The sequence below is a fragment of the Phacochoerus africanus genome, chromosome 15 (assembly GCF_016906955.1).
Source record: "Phacochoerus africanus isolate WHEZ1 chromosome 15, ROS_Pafr_v1, whole genome shotgun sequence".
NCBI classification, from domain to species: domain Eukaryota; kingdom Metazoa; phylum Chordata; class Mammalia; order Artiodactyla; family Suidae; genus Phacochoerus; species Phacochoerus africanus.
The window spans coordinates 42,001,905-42,023,618 of NC_062558.1; the positions used below are offsets into that span (position 1 = coordinate 42,001,905).

General features: G+C 43.5%; 1 protein-coding gene across 1 annotated transcript in view; it reads left to right on the forward strand.

Annotated features, from left to right (window-relative positions):
• Positions 1–21,714, forward strand: part of SVOP (SV2 related protein) — a 97,454-nt gene that overhangs the window by 50,584 nt on the left and 25,156 nt on the right. The window contains exons 6-7 of the mRNA XM_047761116.1: positions 1,741–1,865; positions 21,176–21,239. Of these exons, the coding sequence (XP_047617072.1) occupies positions 1,741–1,865; positions 21,176–21,239 (189 nt within the window). The remainder of the gene's footprint in view (positions 1–1,740; positions 1,866–21,175; positions 21,240–21,714) is intronic.

The following is a 21,714-nucleotide window of genomic DNA, read 5'->3' on the forward strand; positions in this document are numbered from 1 at the left end:
CCTTTGGAATGGATTAGAAATGAGATCCTGCTGTGTAGCACTGGGAACTATGTCTGGTCACTTATGATGGAGCATGATAATGTGAGAAAAAAGAATGTATACATATATGTGTAACTGGGTCACCATGCTGTCTAGTAAAAAACTGACAGAACACTGTAAACCAGCTACAATGGAAAAAAATAAAAATAATTATATCTTAAAAAAAGCAAAAAAACAGACCCACGGACACAGAAAACAAGCTTATGGTTACCAATGTGGATGGGGTGGGGAGGGATAAATTAGGAGTTTGGGATTAACATATACACAGCACTATATATAAAATAGATAACCAACAAGGACCTAGTGTATAGCACAGGGAACTATATTCAATATTTTTAATAACCTATTAGGGAAAAGAATATATATATATACACACATACATATATGTGTGTGTGTGTGTGTGTATATATATCTGAGTCTTTTTGCTGTACACCTGAAACTAACACTGCCTTGTAAATCAGCTACACTTCAATTAAAGAAAAATTTACTTTCAATATACAAATATTTACACACAACTCTGCCTAGATACTAAAAAGAAGTAGTTAATATTTGCCCCAGCTGGGAGTTCCCACGGTGTTTCTTCCATCCCTGGCCTGGCACAGTGGGTTAAGGATCCAGTGTTGCCACAACTGCAGTGTAGGCCACAATGGCAGTATAGGTCACAACTGTGATGTAGCTAGGATCTGATTCCTGGCCCATATGCTGCAGGGCAGTCAAAAAAGAAGAAAAGAAAAATTTTACCCCAATTATAAATAAATTTGGATTTAATGGAATCTTGTTGATGCTTTTTCTTCATATCTGGCATTTTGTTTTGATTTTTTTGGGGGGTCACCTCTGCAGCATATGGAAATTCCCAGGCTAGGGGTCAAATCAGAACTGTGGCTGCCAGCCTACACCACAGCCACAGCAACTCAGGATCCCAGCCATGTCTTCGACCTACTCCACAGCTCAAGACAATGCCTGATCCTTAACCCACTGAGCAAGGCCAGGGATTGAACCCATGTCCTCATGGATACTAGTTGGGTTTGTTACCGCTGAGCCACAATGGGAACTCCCTGCCTATATATGGCATTTTGAAACAAGATGCAGATCAGTCTATTCATTGATACACATAGAAGTCCTATGAATGCAGATGGATACTGAAGTGTTCCCTCTGCCACTCAAATATCATATGCAGTGTTGCCATTGTCGACACAGTTTTCTGAAATGATGAACAATTTTGTAAAATTCCAGATAAAACAAGGTATATCTTCCTTTGATTTACCTAGAGGTCACATTCCTAAAACTTAAGTGTATATTCAAACTATACCCACCCTCCAAAATCCTGTTTATCTGTAAACAACAGTGAAGGTCTAAGTGCAGATAATCCTAAACAGTTTTCAACTGCAGGGTGGTTCGGCAGGAAGTTTGATTCGAGCTGGTGCAGCAGGACACAGAACCGGTCTCGTGTACTGTGGAACATCTAACGTCTCTGGGACTTGTTCATTAAGTGCCAATCATTGGGGCAATTAAGAATGCCCCACAATGTTCACACATTCCCGCTAGAGGTTGGTACCACCCACGCAGGAAACTCCTGGCATCCCCTTGGCTGTGTGGATTACCCTTTACTATGACTCTATTGGTGACATTAAACAAGGGCAGGGTTCATGTGGCCCGGAGGTGCTGAGAAGCCCTATGACTGGATGTCTTCCTTTTCCGCAGGGGCTGAAGATCAGCGTGCTCTGGACCCTTTACTACGGCATCCTCAGTGCTTTCGCGCCTGTGTACAGCTGGATCCTGGTGCTCCGGGGCCTGGTGGGCTTCGGGATTGGAGGGGTCCCCCAGTCGTAAGTAAAGACCCCGCTCTGGCCACCCAGCCAGGCAGCCAGTCAACTATGTTCATGGCCTTGGAAGGATGCAAAGATAGTACATACGCTAGGGCTTACAGAGTCCAGGAGCTCTGATGGAGCCAGAGAATAGCGTCATTGTCAACACTGGCATGACTAACAACAGCAAAAGCAACACAAATGCTGGAAGGTCACAGATGTGAAATAATAATAAAGACAATAGATCTAGCATTGATTGGACATTTCTCTTTGACACGGTGCAGGAGCCCCAGAAGAGGTGCATTATTGAGTTACTGCAATCTGTCTTACAGCTGAGGAAACAGACTCCGTGGGTGAAATCATTTGCCCCAGTCACACAGGGTTCAGGTGAACCTGAGAACCCAAGTTTGTTTGCCTATAGCGTCCGTGTTCTTAACCACCATGCCTGCTGCCTCTTACCCCTCCTAACCTAACTATTAGACATGGGATGAAGATAATTATCTCGAAGTTAGGTGTTATTTTGTTGCTACTGTTGATAAGATACCATGAGTAGTCAGTTGTAAGAAGTCTCCTGGGAGGCAAGGGAATCCTGAAGCAGAGATTGGCAGATGGTGACAGGTGGGCTGAATCTAACCTGCTGACTGGGTCTCTAAAGAGAGAACACAGCCACACTATCCATTTACATATTATCTATGCCTGTTTACATGCTATAGCAGTAGAGTTGCGTGGTCTCAGTAGAGACTCTATGGCCTGAAAACTTGAAATATTTACTATCTGGCCTTTTACAGAAAAAGTGTGTTGCCCCATTCTAAAGGATGAGGTTTATAGCCAATATTTAGTGTTTTTCAGGGGGCAGGTGCTGTTCTAAACAGTTTGCCCAGATTGTCTCATTTAGTCCCCCCAATAAGTTCTATTATCAATCCCATTTTACAGATAAAGAAACTGAGGAACAGAGAGGTAAAGTAACTTGTCCCAGAGGGCACAGCTAGAAGAGGCAGAACGGAAATCTACCCATGCCCTCTAACTCCAGAGCTGGGGCACTGCATTTTACTGCCTTGCTATGGAGGATAAAAAGGATTTGGAAAGACCCAGAGCAGACTGGAGAAGATGTAGGATACCTCACAGGAAGGGAATTTCAAGAAAAGAGGAAGCTGTCCTGAGTCTGAGAAAGGCTAATGGTCCAGCTCAGGTAGCCTGTTAGGCTGAGATGTGTGAGAACTGAAAGCAGAGATGGGACAGGTAGGCCAGGGCAAGCTTATTAAAGGTTTTGAGCCAGGCCAAAGAGATTGTCTAAGACAGTGAGGAGCCACAGGAAGTTCTTGAGAAGGGGAGGTACTTTAGAAATATTAATCTGGCAAGGTGGGCTGGATAGGTTGGAGGTGAGGAATCTTATTGCAATCATGCAGGAAATCTTTACATGAGGACCAGGTGGTTCCCTTCTAGTTTATTCATTCATTCAATCAATGTCTCTTGAGCTCCTGCTATGGCACAGGCCAGTGTTAGGTACTGGGGATGTAGCAGTGAGCCAAACAGACAGGGTCCCTGTTACAGGCTGGCATTCTGCAAAACAGACTGAGATAAAGATTTGTGTGTTAAGACGTGATCAGGATCAATAACTGCAAGGGGGTGAGAAAAACAGGGAGGGACAGAGGGAGAAGCTGAGTTGCAATGCTATTACAACAGCTAATTGGGGCCTCAGCTGATTCTGTAAGGGGTCAAAAGTGGGAATGACCCTTTAGAGTTGTTTCAAATTGAGTCATGGTGGCTAGACCCTTGTACCCTCCCATCAACCACATTGTATGTGGGCTGCCCTCAAGGAGGGAGCATGCCCTTGAGGAAGTCAGCTACTTTTGGCCAAGGCAACTCCTGTAAGGCACTCAATTCGGAGGTCTTAGCAGTCGACACTCCTGGTCATTCCAGAGGGCCTGTGTGCCTCAGCTCTGAAGGGGGCATCCAGATGATGCATCACAGTGTCTACTACAGTCCATCCCCTGTACCCTTTCGATGTGCTTGCATCATATAATAAGTTCACCCCACCTGGGAACAGCTCCTCCAGGATTCTGGTTGGTCTTTTTCCTGAAAAAGACTTGCAAGAAGATGGCTAGTGAGACAAGGTATAGCCACTACTGTGGCTGCTGGCCTCGTGGTTACAACTGATGCCTATTATCTTTGTCCTCTGCCACCCATTCTAGATCCCCCTCACCTTTGGTTGGCACTTCTGCTGATCTAGATAACTTGCCCAGGCCACACTGCTAGAAGAGGCAGAGTCGAAATCTGAACCCACTCCCTCTAACTTTAGAGCTGGGGCTCTAACTACTGCATTTCACTGCCTTGCTATAAAGGATAAAAAGGATTTGGAAAGACCCAGAGGAGATGGGGAAATGCAGGATACCTCACAGGAAGGGAGGTAGGGTGACCCAGACCCCATGCCTGAGGTCCCTAGTCATCACGCCCTTTTCAGGCCATTGCTACTGTTTGCCCATTTAATGCCAAGATTGGTCAGAGGATTATCAAGAGATGTCCAGTGTATCACTTGGGTGGGTGTCCCAGGAGATAACAGTAACCCTACCACCTCCTGATGCTCAGGATCAATTCCTCAGACAGAAAGCTGACTCCCTTTCTTGCCTGCTCATTTCTTGAAACAAGGAACCCAAAGTTACAGGGTGGAAGCCATGCTTAAAATCAAATGGGATGCTTGCTGTGTCCCCTGGTGGAAGCATGTTCTCTCTAGGAACCAAGATGTCTAAACCCACAGAGCCTAGACGATGCAGGAAAGGGGAGTACCAATTCTTCTAAGTGGGTTGCTGGAATGATGGCAGTGGAGCCCACTCCTACTTCAACTCTGATTTCTAGAGCCATGTCTTCTTTCTCCACAGGACCATGTCATAGTCATTGAGTTAAAAGTGTACTGCGTCCTGAAAGCTAGTGCCCTGTCCTCACAGGGCCTCATCGCCAGCTGATGCCTCCACAGCACCTCCAAAAGGCTGTTCCATCACTCAGGCTGTTACCCAAAGTGGGATCTGACTCCTTGTTACTCTAAAGCCAATAAAAAGGCAAGGTTGTTGGAAAGGAAAATATGCTTTAAATCGGAGGTTGGCAACTGGTTGGGAGGGCAGACTCATGTCCAAAGGCCAGTTCCCCCCACTGACAATCAGTGGGTAAAAGCTTTTAAAGGTGGAGGAAGGGGACTACATGCAGAAACAGCATAGTCAGCTCTGACAGTCATCTTGAAATTTGTCATGCAGTGGTCTGATCAAAGGCAACTTGATTGTTAAAACAGTTCATCTCCAGTTCCAGGGTCTATTTGTTCCCATTTCCTTAAGGCCAAGTCTCAGAATTGTGGCAGCTTCGTCTTTCTGTCATGGCTACAGTCTGATCATCATGTAGTTAATGTCTTTCCCAGGGAAGGGGCGGGGGAGTTCAGTATCTGTAAGACAGCTCACAGGACATGGCTCAGAATATTATCTATAGGCCTTGAGAAGCAACTAAAGATCCTTGACTTTGCTTAATGAACAAACTACTATTGTTTTGCCCTGTTTGATTGTTTTCATTTGCTTCTGCACTTTCTCACTTCTCTGATTCAACTTATTCTTTGACTAAACTTTTCCAAAGACAAGGCAGTGGGGGAAGGACCATAGGGTCCTCCTCCATCTCTAGTCCCCCTTTTCTTTGATACTCCTCAGTCTTGAGGAAGAATAAGTATGGAACAAGGAAGGGAATAAAGTTTGGGATAGAGAGGTTAATCATAAACTTGGCAGAGGAACTTAGCTTTAGTCTCCATCTCTGAAGGAGTGGGATGATGACTACTCTGGCTACTTTCTGCTGAAATGGGACATAGTCTTGCCAGATTTGGGGAACGGACACAGAATTGGGAAAACATCTCAAGTTCCAACTTAGTACCAATATTTTGCATTATGAGGGCATTATCTTTTTCTTTGTTTTAACCTAGGCAAACAGTTGAAAATTAGTAGACATGTTACAAATGAGGATAATAAGGTGAATCTTTGTATTATTTTCCAAATGTATTTTTTCTTAATGTTACAGCATGTCAATGCATTTGTTTGTTCCCACACCTTCGACATGTGGAAGTTCCCAGGCCTAATATCGAACTGGAGCTGCAGTTGCAACCTATGCCACAGCTGTGGCAACCCCAGATCCTTAACCCACTATACCACACAGGAACTTCCTGTACAACGTATGTTTAATAGGCCATAAACAGGCTGTTTTGGTTAGCCTGGAGTTCAAATTAAATAAGGCAAAAGCCAGAAAACTTCCCCATATCTTTTTTTTTTTTTTTTTTGATTTTTAGGGCCACACCTGAAGCATATGGAAGTTCCCAGGGTAGGGGTAGAACTGGAGCTACAGCTGTTGGCCACAGCCATAGCCATAGCAATGCCACATCCAAGCCGCATCTGTGACCTACAACACAGCTCACAGCAACGCGAGATCCTTAACCCCCTGAACAGGGCTAGGGATTGAATCTGCATCCTCATGGATACTAGTCAGGTTCGTTACCACTGAGCCACAATGGGAACTCCCAAATTCAATCTAATCCTAATCTTAACAACACACAAAATTCTTTTCTCAAAGGAACTTTTTTTTTTCCTGCACCCACAGCTTGCATAAGTTCCCAGTTCTGGGCCAGGGATTGAACTCTTGGCACAGCAGTGACAACACCATATCCTTAACCTGCAGCACCACCAGGGAACTCCCTAAAATTATTCTCCTTTTATCTTTCAACAAAAATGGAGTTCCTGTTGTGGCTCAGTGGAAATGAATCTGACTAGCTTCCAAGAGGACACAGGTTCGATCCCTGGCCTAGCAGAGTGGGTTAAGGATCCGGCGTTTTTCCAGCTTCAGTGTAGGCCGCAACTGGCTTGGCTGTAGCCAAGGGACCCTATATGCCATGGGGTGGCCAAAAAAGGAAAAAAAACTCCATTACTTATATTTCCTCTCGCCAACAATGCATATCCTACTTGTTTTACACACCAAAATGCTTCCCTTATCATTTTTACACATTACAACTTTTAAACCTTAAAATCTTAACAAAACCAAGAAAAAAAATAATTGAATTGTTTGTTATACCAGCATTTGTAAAAACTATTGTTAAGTAAACATTCCTGAAACATAATATTGCAAAGGTGTTTAACCAAAAGCTTTTACCCCATGTATCTCTGTTTTATTATTTATGATAATATCACACATAGATATACATGCATCTAGACAGACAGGTCTCATAGCTTTGTCTTAAAACATTTATGAAGCAAATATTTCAATATAGAACTTATTAGTCTATAAATAACGGTTGGAATAAGTTTACAGACAAAAGTCTTTTTTTTTGATTAGCTTGAAGTTCTACTAATTAACCCAAGGCTGAAGTCTCAGAGAGTGGACTGTGTTTGTATTTCGACATGATAAGAGTTAACTTCAAGCTTTTTTCCTAGGCATATTTTTGTTCACTCAAGGTCAGAATTCTGGAAATAGTAATTTATCAAGCCAGCTTTCTCTAATTGTATATGCAAAAAGAACCAGCTTTAGAATTTCAAAAAGTTTCATTTTAACCAATTTTCTCCAGTGTCTAAAGAATATTGTTGCTTTACAGTGTTAAAAAAAAAAATCATCTCTTGGAGTTCCCTTGTGGCTCAGTGGGTTAAGGATCCAGTGTTGTCACCACTATAGCATGGGTTCTATCCCTGGCCTGGGAACTTCCATGTGCAGTGGCAAGGCCAAAACAAGAAACAAAAAACAACTTTTTCTTTTTTTTAGTCATAGTTTTCTTTGCTTAAATTTTTCTAATGAGTTGAACCTGAACTTTTCATTTTACAAGAGGCAACAAGAATACCAATCACACAGATGGAATACACACTCACATACCAGAAGGCAGAACTTTCCCAAATCCTCTGAGAGGATGACCTATATGGAGTCCCAAAGTTCCCTCCAATACAAATGGTCCTCAATGGCAGACCCATGTCAGAAACAATTGGCAAACATGCCCAAATAGCACTTCATGTTCACAAACAGTCCTCAATGGCAGACAAACATTGGAACCAAATGGCAAAAACGCCCAAAGAGCACTTCATGCTCAAAGGAGAAGTTAGCTGGGCGCACCGGCGGGCTTACTATGTCTTGGGCCTGGTCCGCTGGTCCAGGTGCATCTTTTTTCCTTCCACCAAGAAAAGCGTAAGTTGGCAGCCAGTGCCGATCAGGGGAGAAGCGGGGGGGGATCCCTGAAACAAATGGCTTTGGCAGCTACTAGGAACGTCCCCCGACTCCGCCTTGTTGGGGCCAGTAACCTCAAGCAGCGGGTTCACGGCGGCCAGCCCGGCGCTGTCATGGCGGCAGTTCTTCTGGAGGAAAACCCGGGAGAGCCAGATGTCGCGAGAGCACAGCCGCACGCTGGGCGCCAAAAACTTAGGGAGAGTGGCGTCTGGCTGCTCCCTGCTCTTCCAAAGCTAATGAAGAGGCAAGGTTGGTGGAAAGGAAAGTTTGGTTTATTCTGAAGGCCGGCTATGGGGTGAGGCTGAGGGTCGGGGAGCAGACTCTTGTCCAAAGGCCAGTTCCCCCATTGACAATCAGCGGGGAAGAGCTTTTATAGGTGGAGGGAAGGGGGCTACATGCAAAAACAGGACAGTCAGCTCTGGCAGTCATCTTGAAATTGGTCATGCGGTGGTCTGATCTGTGGCATCTTGATTGTTTTAAGGAAAGCTCATCTTTGGTTTCAAGGTCTGTTTCTTCCCATTTCTTTGAGGCCAGGTCTCAGAATTGTGGCAGCTTCTGTCATTCTGTCACAGCTGCAGTCTGATATGCAGTTCCATCATGTAGTTAACTTTTTCCTGGGGTGGGGATGGGGGAGTTCAGTATCTAAAGACAGCTCACAGGTAGTGGTTCAGAATATTGTCTATCGCCCTTGAGGGGGAACTAAAGTTCCTTGACTTTGCTTAATGACCAAACTACTATTGTTTTGTCCTGTTTGATCGTTTTCATTTGCTTCTGCATTTTCTCACTTCTCTGATTCAGCTTATTCTTTGACTGAAGTTTTTCTACAGACAGAAAGTAGGCAGAGGACATGGGTGGGAAGGACCATAGGGTCCTGATCTGTTCCAAGGCCAGCAGCTTCAAGGTGGCATGTTATGTGAAAGGTCCAGTGGGTCTCATAGTTGTACACCCACTGCTGCATCTTCTTTGTTTTCTATCAGCTCCCTTAGTCCTCTGCACTGAGGGATCCTGTGTCAGTGGGTCCAGTACTTTGAAAGCCCTCAGATAATGGTGCAGCCTGAGATCTGTGGGCAGGAAAGGCAAACCAATACCCAGAACGCATGCCAATTCCAGTCAAGATGAATCACTGCTCCTTCCCAAATAGAAGATGTCTGATGTAAATAACTTGCCCCCAAGTGACAAGGGAAGCTTCCATCCTGGGGGCCCCATGTTGGTCTCCGTTGCTAGAAGACTGGTTTTTTGGCAGCAGAAATGGTGAGAGTGGCATTGGTGGCTAGGATCAGGCTGTTGCACTACTGCAGTCCCCGCCTTCCAAGGGTCAGTAGTTCAGTGACTAATTTCTTGAACCTCTGGAGTGTCACAATGGGGGAAGTCTGGGGGAGATGATCTCAAAGGAGAATGCTAGTGCTAAAGCAGGGTGCTTAGATCATAGGCTCTGAAACCAGGCTACCCAGGTTCAAATCCTGGCTCTATCGCATAACAGCTGTGTATCCTTAGACAAGTCATTAAGCCTTTCTATGGCTCAGTTTCCTTATCTCTAAAATGGGGATGATAACATGCCGACCCCTTGGGTCACTTAGAATATGAAATGGCGACACACATGAAGTGCCCAGGATGGTGCCTAGTAGCCACACAATAAATGTTATCATGCATCCCATCTGGCGAAAGCTTTGGTAAGAGGCTCAGGTGTCAGTGAGATGGACGATGGACTCGGTGTGTAGTTATGGAAACAACAAATGTGGAGGAAAGGAGATGTGTGTGGACCTAACACAGTAACAAATCCAGACTCCTTCTGCTACTTAAAGGTTGGAAGGACAGTGAGTGGCTCTCAGTTCAACTCCGTCCCTTCCTCCTGTGTTCATTAGTGATCCCCCAGGACTGTGCAGAGTAGGTATTTGATGTGAACTTGTGGATCTGGGATGAGCTTAAAAACCACTGGAGCTTAAAGCAGAGGCCATTAAGCCAAGCCCATTAATCTGGGCTGGCAGGGACTTGCGGCCAATGAGCTCCACTCCTGCTGGCCCACCACCAGGAATTTTTGCAGATACAGCTACTGCCCCATTCGTGAGCCATTCATTGACTAGGAGACAGTTTTCCCCTAGCGGCTGGAAGGAATGAGCTCACAGAAGTACACATTAGGCATTCCCTGGTGGCACAGCAGTTTAATGATCCGGCATTGTCACTGCTATGGTGCCAGTTCAATCCCTGACCCTGGAACATTTGAAAAAAGAAGAAGTACACATAAATTCCTTTCCCAGGGATGCTCAGGGAGATGGCAGCAGAACCAGCCTCCAAAGAGCGACCTGGATTTTCTTTCCATATGAAGGAAGGGAAAGGAACCAGGTACTCAGAATATCCACAGTGATACTTGCTCAAGACGGTGTCATGAGAAACATTCTTTTCTATGCCCTCTTCTTCCACATTTTCTGAAAATGACATAAAGGGTATAAGACAAAAAATAAATCTTGAACAGTGCTGGAAAGCAAGAAAAGGGTGCTGTTCCTAGAACAGAAATGTGGAGGACCCTCTGGAAGATTGTAGGCAGATGGGACTCCAATGGCAGGGTAACTAGAAGAGAAAAAAACCACCTCCTAAAACTGCAAATGGAAGGGGCCTTCAGGGAGGGAGGACAGGACACCAGGGAAATAAAATAAAGGACAGAGAGCAGCTGGGAAGGCCTTTACCCTTTACCCTATATCTGAGGGTCCATGCTTGCTTACCTGCTCCCTACCCCCACACCCCAAATGTCATGCCTCCCCAGTTAGCTGTTCATTTATTTAATGCTCCTATAGCCCTTCTGTGTGTTTACTGAGATGTTGCTACATTCTAGGCACTGAACCATGTATTTTACATACATAACCATTTTTTGGCCACGCCCACAGCATGCACAAGTTCCCAGACCAGGGACTGAACCTGCACCACAGCAGTGTCAATGACAGATCCTTAACTCTCTAGGCCACCAGGGAACTCCTACACATGACCGTTTTAAAACTCACAAACTTTAAGATGTAGATATGATTACCTCCCATTTACAGGTAAGAAAACTGAGGCTTTAAAGAAGTAACATATATAAGGTCACACAGTAAATGGCTCAGATTTATATATCACTTGACCCTCCAAATATAGTCTCTTAACTACTCCACCCAGTAGCTATTTTGCCCAGGAGGAGAGCAAATAAAAGCCACAAACAAAATTACAGAAGAAATATTTAGCTACTCAGGAGAGCCAGTGGTTTTCCAACACTTGCACTCCAACTATTTAAGTAAAAATAATCATGTCTTTTTGGGGGGGGGGGCCTTTTCTAGGGCCACACCCGTAGCATATAGAGGTTCCCAGGCTAGGAGTCTAATCGGAGCTGTAGCTACCAGTCTATGCCAGAGCCACAGCAATGCGGGATCCAAGCCGCGTCTGTGACCTACACCACAGCTCAGGGCAACACCGGATCCTTAACCCACTAAGTGAGGCCAGGGATTGAACCCACAACCTCATGGTTCCTAGTCGGATTCGTTAATCACTGAACCACGATGGGAACTCCAAAATAATCATGTCTTAGTTATGCAAAGCTCTTATCTAGTTATAAAAAGGGCTTCCCTAAATTCATTATTTGGAAACATTTAGTCAAAGATATTTTTGTGTAATTAAATGTAACTAAGAGTTTCCATTCATTCGGAATTTACCCAGTTGTACTACCTCACAAAACCAAGTGAAGAAGATTTTACTATATAATTTTTTTAAAGCTCAGCAATCAGAATTCCTGGAGTTCCAGATGTGCTGCAGCAGAAGCGAATCCGACTAGGAACCATGAGATTGCAGGTTGGATCCCTGACATCACTCAGTGGGTTAAGGATCTGGCATTGCCCTGAGCTGTGGTGTAAATCACAGACTTGGCTTGAATTCCGAGTTGCTGTGGCTGTGGCATAGGCTGGCAGCTGTAGCTCTGATTGGACCCCTAGCCTGGGAACCCCCATGTGCTGTGGGTGTGGCCCTAAAAAAAACATCAGAATTCCTTATTGTGTACTCTGATTTTTAGTATAAATACAAATTATTAAAGTTGTGTTCAAATGATATTATGGAAAATGTTTTTCTTTCCTTTTTTTTTTTCCCCCTTTGGCCATGCCTTCAGCATGTGGATGTTCCTGGGCCAAGTTTCAAACCTGTGCCACAGCAGTGACAATGCCAGATCCTTAACCTGCTGAGCTACCAGAGAACTCCACTTTCAGTTTTATTGAGATGTAACTAACATACAGCACTGTATAAGTTTAAGGTGTACAGCATAGTGTACAGGAGTCCCCTCGATCAGTGGGTTAAGGATCTGTCGTTGTCACTGCTGGGCTCATGTAACTGCTATGGCACTGCTCTGGAATTTTCACATGCCGCTGGTGCAGCCAAAAAAAAATTTACTTACATATCTTATAAAATGATTACTACAGTAAGTAATACAAATACGGCCAAGGAGGAATCCATCCTCTTCCCTGATTTTTGCCTTTCTAATTCCTTCTTTCCCTCTGTTTCTTCTTTTTTTTTTCAATCTTCTTTTTTAATTTTTTATTTATTTTTAATTTTTTCTTTTTATATTTTCTAGGGCCTCACCCTCGGCATATGGAGGTTCCCAGGCCACGGGTCTAATCAGAGCTGTAGCTGCCAGCCTACGCCAGAGCCACAGCAACGCAGGATCCGAGCCACGTCTGCGACCTACACCACAGCTCATGGCAACACTGGATCCTTAACCCACTGATCAAGGCCAGGGATCGAACCTGCAACCTCATGGTTCCTTGTTGGATTTGTTAACCACTGAGCCATGACTGGAACTCCTGTTTCTTCTTTCTTTTCTTCCTTCCCCAAAGTAGGTGTTCACATTGATCCTTGGTGATAAGCAATGGCATTAATAGTGATGCTGATAATAATAATGTCAGTGGAATGCTTACCAAGTGCGGGGCACCATGCTAAGCTCTCTTTACACTATCTCATCTTGTCCTTTGACCAACCCTACTGTCCCCATTTTACAGATGAGAAAACAGAGACTTAATGATCCTGAGTGACCTACTTAAAGTCACATAGTATAAGTGGAGTATAGAGTTAATTTTGCTCTGTAACAACCCCCGCCCCCAGCACTTACAGCTTGAAACAGTAACAATGTACTTAATTCATGATTCTGCAGTTCACTCAATAAGCTGTCTTGGTCTCTGCAGGATGTGTCAACTGGTGAGTGGGATGGGGAACTGCTAGGCTAGCATGGCCACAGCTGACTCATCTCTGCTCCACAAGCCTCTCATCCTCCAGCTGGCTAGCCCAGCCACCAGGTCAGATGGCACCTGGGCAGGGTCCAAGAGCACAAGCAGAAGCCAAAAAGCTTGGAACCGGCACCATAACATTTCTGCAACATTCTATCAGACAAAAGCAAGTCCGAAGGCCCAGAGTGGAGGGATGGGAAATAGACTCTGGATGGAGGGAGCTGCTGAGTCACAAGGGAGCCCAGACAGAGGCAGCAAAAACAGTGGGGCCACTTTTTTTTTTGTCTTTTGTTGTTGTTGTTGTTGTTGTTGTTGCTATTTCTTGGGCCGCTCCTGCGGCATATGGAGGTTCCCAGGCTAGGGGTTGAATCGGAGCTGTAGCCACCGGCCTACACCAGAGCCACAGCAACGCGGGATCCGAGCCGCGTCTGCAACCTACACCACAGCTCACGGCAACGCCGGATCGTTAACCCACTGAGCAAGGCCAGGGATCGAACCCAAAACCTCATGGTTCCTAGTTGGATTCGTTAACCACTGCGCCACAAGGGGAACTCCGGGGCCACTTTTGCAAACCATCTACCGATGGCAAAACTGGGTTCAAATCCAAGTCCAGCTATTTGAAAGCATTATAAGTTTATTTAGTCAGAAAGTCCTGGTAAATCATGAATGTCCACGGGATCCTGACTTGGAGGTGATTCAGGAGATGTAGAGCTGGTGATTCTGAGCAGGTTCTGTTCCCTTTAATTAAGACAAGAAAGAGGGAAAAAAGGGGTTCCCTTGTGGCTCAGCAGGTTAAGGATCCAGGCTTGTTACTGCAGTGGCTCATGTTCTGTCTCCAGCCTAGTAAATTCTGCATGCTGCAGGTGCAGCCAAAAAAGAAAAAGGAAGAAAAAAAAAAAGACAATAAAGAGGAATCACATTTAGGTGGCCAAATAGTTATATTTTCTGCCTATTGAAGCTCATCAGGAAGGAAGAGACTTTAATCCAAGCAAAGGAGTTCAGAGTAACTTTATTTTTATCATCACAAACAATATGTACTTGTTTTAGAAAATTTTAAAAATGCAGATAGGTGCCAAACAATAATAATCACCTCTAATTGCATGTACTGCCTCACAAAAAACATACAGGGCACAGGCTGGCACCAGGGCAGATGGTTTCTTATTTCCAGGGCTGTATATTTCAGCAGAAATGCCACTTACCCACAGGGTCGGGATGGAAGCTTGCCTTAACTGGCATCTTAGGGAGTTCCCTTTATGGCTCAGTGGAAACAACTCTGACTAGCATCCATGAGGATGAGGTTTGATTTCTGGCCTCACTCAGTGGGTTAAGGATCTGGCGTTGCTGTGAGCTGTGGTGTGGGTCACAGAAGTGGCTTGGATCTGGCATTGCTGTGGCTGTGGCATAGGCCGGCAGCTCTAGCTCCTATTTGATCCCTAGCTTGGGAGCTTCCATATGCTGTGGGTGCGGTCCTAAAAAGACAAAAACAAACAAACAAAAACCAACCCTGGCATCTTGGTAGTGTGTTAGCCGCTCTTAAAAGACCAGACCAGGTAGCTGCCTACCTGTTCTACCCTGAGAACTGCCTCAGAAATTTCTTCAGATTGGTATCTAAAATGAGCTTGCCCGCAAATCTGTCCTTGGCACTGCTCTTTCCCCCAAAGACCAAGCAGAAACACCAAACAGATCACAGGTCATTTCTTTCCAAGCATGTGATCCAAATAGCAAATCTCTAATTGCCAACAGCTGTAAATGAGATTATTTGCAGTGGGAATTTATTTTATGCCTGTATCAGCTGCTTCTTGGCATTGCTCATTTCATTGCTCATTCTTTGACTCTTCAATGTGATTGTAATAATCATCATACTTTGGATGAAGCTCAAACAACTCTTTTTCATAATGACCTGCTATAAATAATGGCCAGATGTATCCCACAAGATTTGCTGCAAGAATTACAGTAAAGATGTTTCTTGTAGCACTAGCTGCAAAAACAAGAAATTAAAAACAATCTAAGTATTAATCAGTGGACTTGCAGCTGTTAAAAAATAATCCGGTAGACCTACATATATTACTGTGGAAAGATTTCCAATTGTCCTATTAGGAATAGATCCTGACACTGAGATTTAAGAGCAGGTAGCTTTCTCTGCTGCACATTTTCCAAAATTGTCCCATTTGAGGGACAAGGGAACTGTCATTTGCTGAGAGCTGCTCTGGAGAAGTTTAATTCCTTGATTCATCTGGTCTGCCACACAGGTTGGTAAAGCAAGCTTTAAAGACCCGATAAAGCACTTGGGGAGAATTTGCAGATGCTGGCAATGGGAAGTTGGACCAGCATGCCTGGAAGTGGCAAGCATTGGGGCATTTTTTTTGGTGGGTGAGGCACTGGCAGTACCCCCACCACATGCGTGAAGAAAAGAGGCAAGGAAGGAAGTTGAGGGAGGGAGGAAGGAAGGAAGGAAAGTAAAGGGAAAGGAAGGAAAAAGAAAGATATCATGTTGCTTAAATTTATTGTTATTTTTATATAATTATTCCAGTGTGTATTAGCCACATTGTACATTTCATACCTATGGCTCATTTATTTTGTAGTCTGTACCTCTTAAGGTCCTTCACCTAATTCTCTCCTCTCCTTTACCCCCTCCCACCTGGCAACCACCTGTTTATTCTCTTACCTATGACTGGGTTTCTGTCTTGTTATTGTGTGTTCATTTATTTTGGTTTTTAGATTCCATGTGTAAGTGAAATCATACAGTATTTGTCTTTCTCTGTCTGACTTTATTTTACTAAGCATGACACCCTCTTGGTTCATTCATGTCACTGCAAGTGGCAAGATTTCATTCTTTCTTATGGCTAATATTCTACTGTATGTGTGTATGTATGTACACATCTTTATCCATTCTTTGGTTGATGGACACTCAGGTTGTTTCCACATCTTGGCTATTGTAAATAATGCTGCCATTAACATAGGGGTGCATGTATCTTTTCAAATTAGTGTTTTCATTTTCTTCAGACGAATATCCAGGAGTGGAATTGCTGGATCATATGGCAGTTCTGTTTTTAATTTTTCAAGGAACCTCCATATTGTTTTCCATAGTGGCCCCACCAATTTACATTCCCACCAACAGCTCAGTTCTCTTTTCTCTACATCCTTGCCAATGCTTGTTATTTGTTGTCTTTTTGATGATAGTCATTCTGACAGGTGTGAGGTGAGATGTTGTAGTTTTGATTTGCATTTCCCTGATGATTAGGGATGTTGAACATCTTTTCATGTGTATGTTGCCATCTGTTATGTCCTCTTTGGAAAAATGTCTATTCAGTTTTAAATTTGCATATTCATGTACAGAGAGAAGGGGCTGGAGGGTTACAAGGCAAATTGCTGTTAGTTGTGGCTTTGGGGAAGGGGGTTAGAAGTAGGGGTAAGGAGGAAGAGGAAGATTCATCATATATTCTGCATTTTTTAATTTATTTTTTTACTATTCCATATTGATGCGATACTTTGCCTATTGCAGGATTATTTACAATGAGAATGCATTTGGGTACTACTTCTGTGCCTAAAATAAAGACTGCATCCTCTAAGTTCATTATAAAAATAAATCCTTGACATCTAAGGACAGGATTATATTGGCCCTTAGAATATGCTCCTGCACATTTTTTCATGGTTGGTAGTTTGACTTTAATTTGTGGAGGAAATGTAAACATGCTTCTTATTTTATTATTGACTTAAAAAGTAGGAGTTCCCATTGTGGCTTAGCAGTTAACAAATCTGACTAGGAACCATGAGGTTGCGGGTTCAATCCCTGGCCTTGCTCAGTGGGTTGAGGATCCGGCGTTGCCGTGAGCTGTGGTGTAGGTCGCAGACTTGGCTCGGATCCCATGTTGCTGTGGCTCTGGTGTAGGCTGGCGGCTTCAGCTCCAATTCGACCCCTAGCCTGGGAACTTCCATATGCCGTGGGTGTGGCCCTAGAAAAAGACAAAAAGACAATAATAATAATAATAATAATAATAATATCAGCACACCATTTGGAGAATAGAATAAAATTTCAGAGTCATTCATGGTAATCACTGTAATCTTTTACAACCATTGCAGTTTTGGTCTCCATTCTCAGAACTGACGTAAGGAAATTCCTAATGGGTTTTGTTGAGAGGTACTTACAGGAATATAAATTGGAACAACTGTTTGGGGGAAGCACTTTGGAGATATATATCAAAAGCTTTAAATATGCATACACTTTAACTCAAATTCTACTACAGGAAATCTATCCTAAAGAAACCACATGTAGACAAAGATTTAAGCCTAGAGATGCCTACTGAAGTATGTATTATAATTGTGAAACCACCCAAATAGGGGAGTGTTTGATGGGCTGCATAATATAGATAGATCTGGGTTACAATTTTGGTTCTTCTGGAGTTCCCACTGTGGTGCAGTGGGTTAAGGATCTGGCATTGCCACAGCTGTGGCATAGATCACAGCTGTGGCATAGGTCACAGCTGTGGCTCAGATTCAATACCTGGCCCAAGAACTGCCATATGCTGTGGATGCAGCCAAAAAAAAAAATTTTTTTTTTACTCTTCTACTTACTAACTTACTAGCCGTATGATCCTGGTCAACTCACAACTTATCTGACACGGATTTAGAGATGAAAATAAGGATTAAAGATATACACACATGCAGTGGGAATTAAAATTACCTACCCAATGACTTGCAACATTTATTGAGGGAGAAAATTCACATAAAATATCTAGAAGTTGTTTGGCACATGGCAAGTCCAAAAAAAAAAAAAAGCAGCTATTATTAAGGAAAATTTAGTTTGTGAATATGATGGAGTATATGTGTGTGAAAGGATTTAAAATGGCGTGGAAATATACTGTTTATAAATCCAATAAAAAATAGGGCTCAAGGAGTTCCCATTGTGGCTCAGTGGGCTAAGAACCTGACTAATATCCATGAGGATGCATGTTCGTAGGTTGCAGATGTGGTTCAGTCCTGCGTTGCTGTGGCTGTGGTGTAGGCTGGCAGCTGTAGCTCCTCTTTGACCCCTAGCCTGGAAACTTCCATATGCCATTGGTGTGGCCAATAAAAAGACAGAAAAATAGGATTCAAAATTCTTGCATATGATCTCAGGGGTTCAAACAGAGACAGCAAGATTAAGAAAAGAGAAAGGGATAGGAAAAAAACAAACCACCAAAGCGGAAAGGGGATTTACTAAAACACTCATACTGTGAAGGAAGACTAGATGACATTGGCTTTTCTTCATACTTTTCTCTAAATGGAGTATGTCTGAACTACTAAAGCCCTAGCCTTTCCTCTGAGGTTCCTGAGAATTCTCCCTTCTCTGGACAGAGGCATCTTTTATTGTAACCCTAAGATCTTTTACCAGCAATAGAACTATTTCTACATCTTAATGGTATTGCTGAGACCAGCATTGAAAAAGTTAGATGCTTTGCAGGAAAAGGTGTCATAGGTTGGGCTCCATAGAAGCAGACAGACTGAGGCAGAGATTTTTGTATTGGTGATGTATTTGGGAAATGCTCTCAGGAGGAAACTGTAAAAAAGTGAAAGAGGCAAGACAGGTGAAGGGAATAAATTAAGTGATGTTGTTTCAAGTGATGTCTAGACTCAGCCTGATTCCATAGGGAGCTCTAGAGTGTTCATTGTTTCATAAGGTCTGTTTTACCTTGAGGCAGGGTAGTCTGCAGCCTGCCCTAGAGAGAAAGGGTATAACTAACTCAGATACCTCTGGGGTGAGGCAGCTCCAATTGCTCAAAAGCAATCCTAAGAGAGGGTTGCATTTATGAACTGTTAGCAGCAGCAGCTGGTAGGTGGTTATGATAATCTGGTAAAGGGATCCAGCAGCTTCTGCATCAAAATGGTTACTGGAAATTAACTTCTCTATACTCCATCTACCTTATGAGGAGCAAAGAGAGTAACAAGTTCATCTAATAGCTCGGATACCTGGCTTAGGTGGTAGGTGAAAGAGAAGGACTCATCTTTCTTTCAAAATGGAAGGCAGCATGGGGGAGTAGTTTGGAAGTTTCCTTCTCTTCCCAGCATGTCTGTTAGCTGAACAAGTGAAAGGGAGGGGAGGGGATGAGGAGGCAGTAGATGGATGAGGCAGCCACTATGGTTGAGACATTGGTTATACTGAGTGAACAAGTGAATCAATTGAGCAAATAAGAAATATTTTGAAGATAACGACACCAGGATTTCTCAATGTTGGAGAAGAGAAGTACAAACATGGCAATTGTAAAGGTTAGAAAAAAACCCTAAAGTGTTGGAATTAAAAGTATCAGAATGAACTCATTATTTTAAAATATATATATACACAGATAGGGAAATAGTTTTAGATGTATGGTATGCATGTGGAGGGGGAGAGGGAGAGAGACAGAGAGAAAGAAATAGAGAGACAGAGGTACCCAGAGGAAGGATGGATAGATAGATTTCCTGTCTCTACTGAGAGGGCCTAGAAGCAATGGTAACCCCCATAGCAATGAGCACACTGAGCATTCAGATCTTGGTTTCTAAATACTGTCCCTTGCCAAAAGGAATCAGAACTTCTTAGAAAAATGACTGATCTCATTGGTTGGGGCAAAGAAAGTACTTATGAGCCTGGACACCTCATTGTACCAGAAGGCAAGAAAGAGCTAAAGGAATGGTGGACATGTGTCAGAAAGACATAGGAACCAGCTTAAAGGGGCTTCCACTGACCAGATCTGTGTATCAAAATAATAAAGTCTGAGTATCAAAATAATAAAGGCAGAGTTCCCATTGTGGCTCAGCAGTAACTAACCCAACTAGTATCCATGAGGGTGTGGATTCAATCCCTGGCCCCACTCAATGGGTTAAGTATCTGCCTTTGCTATGATCAGGGGTGTAGACCACAGACACAGCTCAGATCTAAGTGTTACTGTGACTGTGATGTAGCCTGACAGCTGTAGCTCCCATTCGACCCCTAACCTGGGAACTTCCATATGCTGCAGGTGCAGCCCTAAAAAGCCAAAAGTAAAAACTAAAAAAAAATAAAAGCAGTAATGGATTATAATCCACCGCACAAAACAGGAACCTACAAGTCCATATTAATGAAATGAATGCATAGGAAGGTAGGTAGATGGATGGATAGATAGATGAAAAGAAAGTTCTTCCTTATAGTAGAATGACAACTAATAAATGAAGAAGGAGCTATGGAATAATAAATACAATTTGCTATTGTAATGGTGGTAGATTCAGGCAGAAATCATCAAAGGATGGAATGCTAAAGCTGGTGAGTTCAGATTTTATGGTGAGTTCTCACACAAGGTATTTATTAATCACAAATGGAAAATTGATAACTTTCGGATGGAAACATCTGTCAGAAAACTTGATCCTGACAAGTGGTGAAAATTAATGTCACCAGTGATGGGACAAGTTGACATCATGTCCCTGCTGTGAGGCACTGGGAAAGAGTGCAGCATCATTTCTGTGAGGTTCCTGACAAGAAGACATGGGCTGAGTCTGGTCACAAGGAGACATCAGATGGACCCAGGATGAGGGACATCCTATGGAATGAAAGACCTCTTCTCCAAGACTATTCAGGACCTGAGCAATAGGAAAATAGATGGAAGTAACCTATCATCCCACCCCTCTTTTTTCACCTAGATTCACTGGGTTGTGGGGAATACTCAATGACAGGAGTTGCTAAATGTGAGAATCATTTGGTTAAAAACATGGATGCCAGGATCCCATCCCTGAGTCTGTTTCTGAAGTTCTTGGGTGGAGATCTACATATTTAGCCATCATCCCCAGAAATGGTCCACAGATCACCCTAGGAGGAATGTTGGCCACGGAATTCAGAAAACTAGCCATATTCACACTCAGGCCTGACCTTAGCCCCCTTTCTGTCTTTTGCTTTCCCAGGGTGACGCTGTACGCTGAATTCCTTCCCATGAAAGCCAGAGCTAAGTGCATTTTGCTGATTGAGGTAAGGAGGATGGTCTGTGTTCTGGAGATTACTCTGTTTCTGAGCAAGAGATTCCCAGGCATCTTGAGCCATAGGACAAGGAAAAGGGGGTTTAGAAAAATACAGTAGACTCAGTAGGCAAGGATTTAAATGGATCAGTTATGTTGATTTCAACATGGTTGTTAGGCAGTATGGATTAATTCTTCGATGGACAAGAAGATTCAACCAACCATCCCTGAAAAAAGAAAAGTGACAGGCAGGTAGTATATCTTTCTTGAACTGGAAATGACTTTTATCTGAGAGTTGATGCTGAACAGTGTAGCTTGAGTGGCCCAAACTCCCGTCCCCTAACCATATCACTCTTCTTTACCTCTATTTGTATCCAGATTCACCCATGTCTTGTGTGAGATCTCCACTCATGTCCACCTCTGTGGCCAATGGGCTGCCTTAAAGGTCTCTTGGACCAGCCAGTCTCTCTCAAGCCCTCTCTCTGCCA